Here is a 12,297-nt window from a genome sequence, read left to right on the forward strand (position 1 = left end):
AATTCTGTAAAATGATGAGCTGTAAATCAAGTTCAAGGCAGCATTGCCAGTGCCATTATGGGTTGGAGTGGTTTGAAGCTACCGAGGTCCCTTCAGGTCTGAAAAGCTGGCATGTGCACTGCTTACGACTGTGGTATAGTTCTGAAATTTTACTAAATAACACCGGAGACGACTGGAATTCAGGGACCGACTTGATTTGTAGCGTAATTTAAAAAGAGGCATTAGAGAGGTTTAGTAACAATTTCAGCTCATTTCAAACTCCTTTCGAAGTAATGTTTGACCCACTTTGTTCTAAGCTTTTCCTTACGAATTCCAGCACTAATTACCAGAATCTATCTCATATAAAAGAAAACAAACCATTTCCCAACATAATTGGAATCACCTAAACCATCTCTCCTCCTCAATTTGGCAATACTATCTCGTATTGAAACCTAACCGTCAGATTCATCTCCTCACATCATCAATCACGATTCAAGATACGCTTCTCTGCAAATAAAACTAGGACATCCGCTGATACTGCAACTTTTATCTTACAGTCGCTGACCATCCGGTCGGCCTTCAAATTCCCACGAGTATATTATTTGATTGCAACGATATGCATTCGACGATATCACGATATGCATTCCCGTCAAGAAAGTGAGTAACCATCTGTAGCTTCTTTGCATTGAGAATGGTGGAAAAAACACGAGTACCCAGGCACCTCTGCATAGAATCAGATTTATAATTGGCTGATGCAAAGACAGGCATCGCGATTGCATTTAATAATAGCGGTACCATAAATGGAATGATTTTGCTACTAATTAAGCCATCAAGCTCTTTATCAAGAAGCTATCCAGCGTGTACCAGCGGCGGTTGGTGAGGACTCTTCGTCACGTTCGCTGGGCGAAAGTAATCACTATTTTAAATCCCGTCGACATTTTATAATGTGCTTAATCTAACGCCCGTAAAGTACGTAAAGTACGCCATTAGACATTAAGTAAAAGCCGCATGTGTTATTTATGAGTTTGATGCAATTACTGCCGGAAAGACATGAGCCAAAGATTGCGTATGAACGTATGTATCCACGTTCACTGTTGATAAGACGATATGCGAATCATGAACCACTTGGGCTACCTTTCTGCAAAGTCATACATATTTATGTATGGATATATGCAGACCTCTGCAGGCCATTAATTGACGACCATAATACGATAATGAGTAGGATGCATCTAATGCATCGAATACGATACTAATGCACGTTGCATATGAAATGCTGCACATTGCTCAGACTGCATAATAAATGATCATTCAATTTTAACCGTAATTGTGATCAAATGCTCTAATTTGAATCAACTTCCTGAAGTTCAGCCACATAATTAGGCACAACTAATCACAGATTACAACTTGTATAAAACGTACACTTATATATTTACCCCGTGAAGGCCTGGGTTGAAATTTGTGTCACCCAGCGCCGCGAATTAATTAATGCATTCCTTAATTACTGCTATTGGAATCTGTCCTCTTAACGCTTGAATTGCAATGCCCAATAATTTATAGTTGAATTACTCATTTGCCTTAAGCGACCTCTACGCACTTAAATCTTATTAAGCGCACGGAAAGTGGAAATTAATAAAAAGAAAACCCACAAACAAAACACCCGCATCCCGCATCCCGCAGAAACCAACCATTCTTCTACTGTTTCGAAAAATTTGCTAAAAAGTTTTTGTTCAGGTATTCCACCCACTTGGCCTTGAATATTATGCCACCTTGATAGACGTCCCCACGTTCTCAAGGATGGCGATCAGACCCGAGACCACAAGGGACTCATCACAATTATCGCTTGCCACTAAAGCCCCACTGGAGGTTACCTGGTACTTTGGAAATGGGGATGCCCCTCTGACAGCATATGTACCAGTAGAATTCCTGGGGGATGTGTCTCCGGCCCAGTTATTTGCGTTTGACCCCCTTGTAGAAGTTTCATAGTGGTTGCGGTTGTACCCATAACCCCAGCTGAGCTCCTCCTGACCTCAAGTAAACAGATGCGCTGTACAGCTCGGGTGCCATTCTCCTTAATTTCTGTTGGGGCTTTAGGAAGGCCTTGCATCCACCGGTAAAACCGCATGACCTTAATGTCACCTCGATAGAAAGAATTTTATCAAAAAGGCTTAGATCGGGTGGATGGATAGCGATCGATCGTGTGAACTTAGGGCTCCTTCTTTTACTACATTCCACCTGATATGAGCCGCAGTAAAGTATGTGGTCTCAAGATAACCCTCTCCTCTCACCAAATCAAATTGGCAACAAATTTAAATCCTGAAAGAAAGCTTTGCGGATACCCTGGAGTGACTGATCAGTAGAAACCTTTCAGAGAAAAATGTTTGGCACTCCCTCCTGTACTAATTTAATGAGCTTCGAGAGATATTGCCAAATTGGGGTACCACAAAGTCTAGTATTAGGTCGTCTATTGTGTTTTTTGTCACATTTAGGGTGATCTTGATCTTGAACTTGGTCATAATCACGATTCGCAGCAAAAATGGACACATTAAAGCAGACCTGAAGATTTATATCCCTTCCCGTCCTCCATATCACCTTACCTAGGTACCTAGATACCTAAGATTCCCAAAACAAAGAACTGGAGAATATCCAGCCATAACTTTTTCTTTAATCACAGTTGATACTCCCCAATTTAAACCTTGCGGTTGAGGTTTTAGAATTAGGATACCAGGCACAGGACAGGCCTTATGAGTTTGGGCCTAAGAATACACTCAAAGTCTTCCCGACTTGTCGTAAGAGGCGACTAAAATAAATAAAAATTTGGTGACCAGCAATCTAGAAGTTTTCAAGCTTTATTACTACCGAAACGTCAAAATCGTCTCGGATAAGGACTGAACACAGCTACGACCTTTGGCTATTGGAAACAGAATATAATTGGTTCCTTGAATGTGCGAACGCTCCTAGACAAAGGTAGCGCGGGTACACAGAATGCTTGCCTAATCCAATTTGAGCGGGAAGTCCAACTATATAGGCTGGACATTCTGGGCCTAAACAAATTAAGATGGCGGCACTCTGGCGAGTACTTCTCTCCCTCTTGCAGCAATGTTCTTTTGTACTCTAGAAAGCCGACTGGTAACAAACGCGAATCCGGTGACGGGTTGCTTCTCACTTCTACCGCAAGGTGGGCTCTTTTGACCTGGAATTCGGTTTCAAACAGACTTCTAACTGCAGGATTACGGTCCAAGTTAAGGAGCATCACAATTGTACAATGTTACGCACCAACGGAGTTACGCAGTTCCGGGGAGGCTTCCTAATGGCGACATTGTGATCGTGATTGGTGATCCGAATGCCAAGCTGGGCCCGGACATTTGATGGAGAAACATATGCCTGGCGGAAATAACGGTAATGGTGGGAAGTTTGTGGATGTCTGCAACATTCACCGCCACGCGCATTGCTCGAGCACAGAGCCTGTCATAAGGTCAGTTGAAATCCAACCCCCGACATCGTTCGCAAATTACCCAGACTACACTTAGCGATCAGCAGCAGATTTAGGAGTTATCTCCTGGATGTGCGAAACAAGAGTTTAGTTGCATGTTGCGTCCACTACTTCCCGAAAATTTTGGGAGCTGTTACACCCTAGGTACAACATCGACGGCTTGCATAATCCAGTTGCCGCTCGACAGTGGGAGAGCTATCTTGATGATCGGACGGCAGATATACCAATATCGATGAGCATAGTTCATCGACGGTCACGTTCCGAAGAGGCTGATTGCGAAACCGTGGAAGCGGATCGATGAACGGAAGTGGTTGAAAGCTCTATTGCCCTCGCTAAAACCACAATGGTATTGTTTGCAAAAAGCAAAAAACTAAATGGTCCTTGCTTTCCAAAGATGAGGGGTACAACCCTTCAAGTCTCCGAAAAATTGAAATATCTAGGAGTTATTCTAGACAAGAAGCTTCTTTGGAACAAACATGTAGGACAACGATGAAATGAGCTTTCATAGCTTATGGGCTGTGTAGGCGGACATTTGCCTCGACATGGGGAGTCAGGCATCAGGTAGTAATGCCAATATATGTTGCTATCATTAGGCCGACGTTCGCTTATGCTTCCGTAGTGTGGTGGATTAAGGTGAAGAAAAAGAGTTTTCGCTGCAAACTAGCCACACTACAAAGGACTGTGTGTCTGAATATCACCGGGGCCATAAGCACGACATCCGGTGCATCCGGTGAATCTAGTTTTCGCAATGTCTTCCCGGATCCCCATTCATCCGTTTAGTAGAAGATATAAGGTTATCTTGAAGCAAAGAGAAAACTGTGATGAACCAGAAGAATGCGTGTCAGGATATACTGACGTCTTCTACACCGATGGCTCAAAACCAGAACAGGGTTTACCTCTCGAATAAAAACGAGAAGTGGGCTTTTCCCTTGGGACAATATACAACGATCTTTCAGGTTGAATGCGACCCTAAGGACGGCAACTTGGATGATTGACGAGCCATTGAAAGGTAGGCACATCGCAATCTGTAGCGATAATCAAGCTGCATTGAGACCGCTGAGCAGCCCTTTGATTACCTTCAAAAATCTTTCAGGAATGTAAAAATCGATTGAATTCTGTTTCTAGATTCAATAAGGTGGGACTACTCTGGGTCATTGTGATGTGGAGGGAAATGAAATCTGGTGTGCTTCTGCAAAAGAGAGTTCAATTTCCCCGGGTCCGGACTGTGATCAGCAATTGGGGTGTCAGTAGCATTGACTAATGCTGCTATCAAAAACTGGGAACAAGCTTTTCATAGCGACAGGTGCTTGAGCCTTAATGATGCTAAACACACCAAAGTTTTACTGTCAGAACCAAGCAAAAATGCGACAAATGTTATCCTGTCGAAAAGCAGGAAGACTGCAGAAGTATTGTAGGCATTCTGACTGGCCATAAGTCACTACCTGGACATACGTATGTTCAGAACAAGAATTCTCCAAGATGACACGTATCCTTTCTGTAATGAGGAAGCGGAATCCACGGAACATTTCCTATGTGAATACCCCGCCTATTTCTAGAGTTGATGTGCTACAATTGCAGCGAGTAGCATAACATCCACTAACGGAAATCTCGCGATACATAACGAATCTGCGATATTGCGTTAGATAGAGGAATCGAGTACAATGGGCCACTAGATTGCTCAGAGGCTTTGCTTCTCCCCCACCTCAAACACACACGATTCTTAGTCGTATTTCACCCGGTGAAGTTCGTTCGCTTGCGGACTAATTGGTTGCCGTTGCAAAGACAATAGCTAGAATAATTCTTATACGCATCAAGGAATATCCCAAAGGCTTGATGGACAGATTCCAGGCTGGTTTCCGCTCTGGATCCTTCTGCATTGACCACATCAACTCCCTGGGGATCATTTTGGAACAGTGCGCAGAGTCTAGATTTTCGATTATCTCCATCGATTTGGAGAAGGTTTTCGATAGTGTGAACAGGGAGTGTATCTGGGGTGCTCCACGTAGGAGGGGTATTTCAAAGAAACTAATAACCATTATCAGAGTGAAATCTCATATGCTGCACCGATGATTTTGAGGTCGAAAGCGGAGTCCGCCAGAGTTGCGTTCTGTCACGAATATTATTTCTTCTTGTTTTCGACGATGTTCTTCGTGCTACCTTGTCCGGAGAACGTGGAGAAATTCAATGGATTATGGGATCTTTTCTCAAACACCTCGACTAATCTAATGACATCTGCTTGCTCTCTCACCGAGTCATGGACCTTGGCTAAATGGTTCTGGATTTGGAAAGAGACGCAAGTAAACTTGCCTGGGAGATAAAACACCAACAAAGCCATAGTTCTCAGTCTGGCGGGTCATCACACTCTCCACGTTTGTATGGATGGGTAAAGCGTCGAAGGTGTCAATCAATTTATATACCTAGGAAGCGTGGTTTCTACCGACAAATACAGTCTATCTTGTAGTGCTGTGAAGCTGTGAAAATCAAAAGCCTGAACAGGGGGCTTTAAGATTATATATGTCTTGGACCTTCTACCAAAACACTTTGGACATGTACAATGAGCTAAGCTACACGTAGGCTAGGCTCGAGTGGAAATTTGGATGTGACGACCGACGTTGTGCTACAAGATTATGACATCTTCTAATCGACGGATTCAAAAGAAAATGTGTAGTTGTAGTAGAGCTGGCGAGGGGGATACACATCAGATACAGCCTATATTGTGTGGAATCGTATAGCTTCCAGGCCATGTAAAGGCTTTCAGACGAAAATGGTCCCGATACGAAAGGCTTGGTGACGACTGAGGTATAATCTAAACAAAGTGCAGCTATTACAACAGACGTGAAGGCTCCAGAATCAGCGATAAGTTAGCAGCGCGACAAATTTACCAGCTTATTTGATAAATAAAGTCACCTCTATATTCTCGTACGACGAGATAAACAATTTTCAAAAAGGAGTTCCGCTTTTGGCTGCCAACAGGAATTTAGCCCTTATTCGACAAAACGCGGGAATGAAACTCAGGAACAGGATCACAACAATGATCACGGAGCAGTGGCCAATAGGAGACCATGCCTCTACATTCAGCATACATTATACCTGCCGAAGTTAAAGAACGAAAAGGCGACACCCTCATGCACTTTTTTTATTATTTCCCAGCTCTAACTAAGGCCAGCCAAAGGATACTGATTACACCATTGTATTGAGTTTCGATGATAAGAGGGAGGAAATGTTACAATCTGGCCGGAATAAAATGTTCCTAAGTCTCGCATGTGACCACCCCATAAACTTGCCAATTGCGGTTGCACTCATTTATCCTGTCATGATAATGAGGTCTATGTTGACACGGTCCAAGTCTGAATCCCGATCTTTAGTGATATTGGACGAATTGCAATTATGCTTTTTCTTACGGAATACATTCGTGAGTTCAGCGTCTCTTTCATGATGTTTGACAAAATGGTTTAGTTGGGAGCATATTTCTCTAGCACTTTAATGCGACACCCATCGATGTCCTTAAAGGCTGTCCTGCACTACATATGAAGAGACATCGCAGAAGACCCTTACGACGCGACGTCTGAATTACGCTCACCCCGACCGTCACTGATGGTTTTCGCGTCAAGTTTGGCCGGCTTGATGATTGCCTACACATCTAGGAGTGACCTTGCGATGGCGTTCTTTTTATGGTGCTGAACGATCTTAGGCAATCGAAATGCTGCTTTTTACACAGAGAAGCTTTCCGTGGATTTACATGGATGAATACGTACTCCGCGTTTTGACGTGTCGGCGAAAGCGTCTATGAGTTGCAGACTCTAATCAGCTCGTTTTTTCTTTGTGCTGTGCCGCAGATTATTGGGCAGAGCCTGTGCTTCATGGGATATGTGCTTTAAAATAGGTTCCCAAGTAGCCAAAGGTCATACAGTGATTTACTGAGCATATGTTGGAAATCAGCCACTTCTCTCTGGCTTGGACGCATCTAGTGCTTGCCAAATGATAGTTTAACTTATCGCACGTGATACAGCTTATCTTAAATGCTAACTCATCATGATGAAACTACAACTCCACGTATAGGCTAGATTTACCGTTAATCTCTAGTCTCGACGAACTAGAAGCCTATGGTATTAAGTAATCAGAAATCAAGACCTCGGATATCTAATCTATCTGAAACAATTACATTTAATTTTTGTTCAAACTTCGTCCGAGACAATTACAATGTCATGCCCGCCATATCAGTGGTAATCCCTGCGCTGGTAAACATACTCAAATTAATTAATAATCTACGAGCATTTCTTTTATTTTTATATAGTGTCACAACTGTAGAGTGATCGAGATCGTTTCCAATGGAAAACCATTCCCACACCAAACTTTCCAAAAAGAGTGCCGTCAAATATTACATCCCAAGACGAGGTTCAACTTCAGAGCGGAAATTTCTTAACAACACGACCTTCATCACATAAGTAGAAGAATCTATCACATTCAAATTTATTTAATGCCTTGAATGGCATGTTCAAGATATGGGGAGTCTTCTAGCTAGTCATCCCACTTGTGATTTTTTAAAGAAACATCGAGTTGAAAGTCCTGTGAACCATTCCTCTTGCATCCATGATGTCCTTTCAGCAAGTACTTCACCCTTTTCAGGTCCTTTGTGACCAGTAACTCTAGTGATAATTCAACATAGGCATAGTCCAAGTATTTCAATTTATTTCCGACCACCATTGCCGAACTTAATATTTCTTTTGTTGTAATTGGCGCCCAATGTGGGGCCCTTAAATCGTTAATCGGTATAAAGCTGAAATTCAGGATAATGGCCTATTACGCATATAAGCTGGGTTTTAATTTGTCGGCTAGAGATGATATCAGTCTCAAAGCTTATTTCCCGGCTGAACTCCATGTACAGTTGACTTCACCTTGTTAGTTTATTTGGTAACACTTCTCGTCCTTAAAGGAACAAGTGTTCCTTTGCGACGTTCCTACTCCATTTTGTATAGTTGAGTAGAATGGGTCTATCGCTCGCATTAAACCAGAAAAGAATTATCGTTATCCGGTCGATCCTCCATCATGTAAACTAGACCATGCAGGTGACCGCCTTCCAAAAATCTTCAGGAGATTTCTGGAAAGCGACCACCGGCCTTTGCTATAAACTGAAAGGTATTTCCCCTAAGTTTCTTGACAGTGTCTTTCCTTGCCTACCTGTATTATGGCGATTCTTTTCCAGGGTATGTTGGCTCCCTTCAACTCACGCGATATGAGCAGGCTTTCTGCATTTAAGCGTAGGGAAATTGCGAATACTCCTTTGCGTTATACTGTCGCTGACGACTACCACAGGGCGCGCTTTCTGGCATGACATTCACTACAGAATTCTGGTTCTGTTTAAGGAGAGTGACAATCATGCAGTGCTATTCATCAACGGAGATAGATACTTTCTAAGAGCGTTCCCAGATGCGACATTATGATGGTGATGGATGTGCTGACAGCACCTTGCTCGAGCATGTGATGGGGAGGCATTGTCTTGGTGACCGTAACGTCATCATCGTTGACCATCGAATTTAGCATAAAGACTTCCAAAAGATCAGTTGGGTTTCCACTGGCATTGCGATCAGAACAATCATATCGCAATCAGCAGGACACTTGCGAATTGTCTTCTGAATGTGCAAAACAAAAGAGATGCTGACATCGGCATCGAAAACCCATGTGTCGCTACAGTGTCTGTTCGTAGGGAAATACAACGTCTGCCCCCAAATTTAACATAGGCCATCTACGCGATCAGGCTGACGTCCAGCAATGAAACAAATTTTAAATAACGCCAACTTTAAACTACCTTCCCTAAATTATTGATGGACACTGGCTGGCCATACCCTTATATCTGATGCGAACGAAGTTTCGGCTCCCGAGGGTACTACAAGACCTGACTGAATGTGAAAACTTGAAACCGGATCCATAAACGTAAAGAGGTAAGAGTACTGTTGGTGGTTGGGAACGGGAATGACGACCACGCAAGGGTGCTCCATTACCATGAAGAAATAGAAGAAATGCGCTATATCATGACAAAAGGTATTCAACATTTGTGTTGATGAGGAAGACAGAAACTGCCCCAAATATATATTTCGCTATCGCATGCCGCATCACGAAAGAACTTATAAGTCTTTCAATGGTCGAATAAGGAACGTTAACGGCAGGCTTCCCATCCACGATGGTAGGCCGCTGAAGAAGTTGGAGGAGCACCTTACTACGATTCTAAATCTTATAACATCCGGCGAAGTTTCACCTTTTTTGAACCGTGACATGCTGAGAAGGACTGCTCCTCTAAACAGGAACGAGCTTATATTTCCCATCACCGACCTCAAGGGGAAGAAAGTCGCCAAACTTTATGCAGTCTCTGTAGAATTGTTACTTCCACTGATTCTTAGTTACGGGGAGGAGATCTTGGTCAAGGATTGAAAGAAAGGGATGATTATTGAGATTCAAGAGAAAGCACCTACCTTAAGTACGACATCGGGAAGTGTATTTACGGAGACATTAGTTTAAATCATCCTGAAACGTATCAAACTATATCGAAAAATTTTCATCAATAGAGGTTGGTTTCTCCTCTGGATCCTACTGCCTAAATCACATAAATATCCTCCCGGATATTATGGATTAGTTGGCGAAGTTTGGGTCACCGCTCCCCCTGCTTTTCATCAGCTTTCAACCGCGTGAACTGGATGCCTATCTGGAAAGCTCTACACAGGGCGGCTGTTATTAAAGCGATATATGACGGCACAAAGTATCACGTGCTCCATTGAGCTAAAATGTTAGACAAATTTGAAGGCCAAAGCAATGCCACATTAAGGAAGGTCGATGACTCCATTCCTATTCTTATTTCTTGCTTCTTTGTTGACAATCTCTCCACATTCCTGGCATCCTAGCTACAACTTTACTCTCTTCTTCTTTAAGATTTGTCCCCTTCACCTGTTGACCTTTCGTCTTGCATTCACTTCGATGTTCAGGCAAATCTTATTCACCGGGTTACCATCATTACAGACGACATGCCCATATTACTGGAGCGACTTCTTTCATTCACTGACTGCAACGTCATATTGGTGACGAGTGGGTGATATACGAAATATCAGAAAAAAGATATCTTTTTAAAGTATAATATCACATTACTCTCACCGAGCGCAATTGGAACACCACCATCCAAGTGATTCAAACATCACTTAATATCACAAAGTTACTTAACATCACCTAACATCACTTCATGGTGGAACTTTCTGGAGCAACTTGAGAAAATTCATTATCATCTATTTATTATTTAACTAATATCTTTATTTCCATAGAATAGAAAACTTTTCTTATTCGAATAATTACATTCCTTTTTAATGCAGAAAGTTTATTAGAGAGTGTGAAACTAGGAACATACTCAACATGTCTGTATCAGTATTTTCCGTTTTAAGTACATGCAGTCGTATTAATTATGCATTTCGAATTAACGAAATCAAATCTAAATCCATCTGGGCAACTTTTCAAAAGAGCTACTCCTGAGTTGCAAACATAATAAAGTCTGCAGGATCCTGAATATGGAGCGTATGAATTATCTGGGCGACCAATACAGGGATTCTGTAGTCCGGGCGGTTGGGGTGGTGAAGTACCCCAACAAGCAGGGTTGTATTCGCACTTGCCAGTTGACTTGTTAAATCCGTAATTTTGAGGGCAAACTGTATTTACCAAAATACCATTGCTGCACAGCAGAAATTTCGAACAGTCGTAGGCATCTGGAATCGCTGCTCCATGAGAAATGGTACCGCAATTAGCATCAGCATTCGATCCAATAATAGAAGCGAGTAAGGCAAGTAGAACGAAGATCGCACCTGTAATTATAATGTTTTTGAAAATAACTAATTAATTCTGTATTTACACCTGAAAATACCTCGCATTTTAGAAATCGACGGAAATTAACACTTCTTTGTTGAACTTTTTTTTTAAGACTGGATTCAAAAAAGTGCCTTTTTCCGTCTTAAATACTTTTTGATAACGCTGTCAATTAAGTCCAAGTAGCCAATAATTTATGGAAGGAATCTTATTGAGATTATAGATAATTTCTTGAATCAAAGATATTCAATTCCATCGATTTACGTGCCGTCAGAAATACCTTAGAGTGTTGTGATGATTATTGAACCCTGACCAAATGGTGAACTACTTTCAGAGCATGACTCTTGAAAATTACGACTTTCGGTAAAATTTTCTAGAATAGGATAGTTTATCTTTTTCTCTGATAAAATGAGGGAGAAGACATTACTCTAAGCCACGCTGTAAATTAAATTAGTAAATAAGCTTAGCGTGAGCTGAATCATATGTGTTTGCCGATATCAGTTCAGTTTTGATGATCGTTTTTAATTTATTTTATGAGATTAAAACTTAAATCTCTGCCAACTTCAAGATATCAAGTTTCATAAGAAATTTACAGATTTCTGCGAAATTTCCTATTGAGATGTAAGTACACCTATTATTGTTTTCAAGATATTATTATGTTTCGATATCAGTTTCTATTTTTAATGATTGGTGCGCCGTTATGGTGCCACAAACTTCTAAGGCCATGACTGCTGTGGGAAGAGCAGGAGGAGCAAAGTCGAGCCAACTCAGATCTTCCGAGCCAACCCGCAGCATTCAAGAATGATACTAGCTCTCCCATATTGCAACTAATTCTTTTTTTAACTCCACAAAGAATTGCTTACCTAGCGTTGGAATTCTTTACCTATCCCTAGCCAGAGCAACCTAACCCCGCAACCTCGACTGTAAGTTATACCAAGTCTGCCGGCATAGTCCCTACACTACTAAAGCCTGGAGGATTTTCCCACGGCGTA

The 12,297-nt window shown here is 41.9% G+C and overlaps 2 protein-coding genes across 6 annotated transcripts in view; one reads left to right on the forward strand and one right to left on the reverse strand.

Annotated features, from left to right (window-relative positions):
* The window catches only part of LOC119648013, a 416,281-nt gene that overhangs the window by 255,175 nt on the left and 148,809 nt on the right, over positions 1 to 12,297 (forward strand). The window lies entirely within an intron of this gene.
* LOC119648015 (peritrophin-1-like) lies at positions 10,809 to 11,448 on the reverse strand. The gene is made up of 2 exons (XM_038049420.1): positions 11,364 to 11,448; positions 10,809 to 11,304 (listed from the first exon to the last, which is right to left on the reverse strand). Exons 1-2 carry the CDS (start codon positions 11,368 to 11,370, stop codon positions 10,886 to 10,888), a joined length of 426 nt encoding a protein of 141 aa, XP_037905348.1. The 5' UTR covers positions 11,371 to 11,448; the 3' UTR covers positions 10,809 to 10,885.

This window comes from Hermetia illucens, chromosome 2 (assembly GCF_905115235.1).
Source record: "Hermetia illucens chromosome 2, iHerIll2.2.curated.20191125, whole genome shotgun sequence".
Lineage (NCBI taxonomy): Eukaryota > Metazoa > Arthropoda > Insecta > Diptera > Stratiomyidae > Hermetia > Hermetia illucens.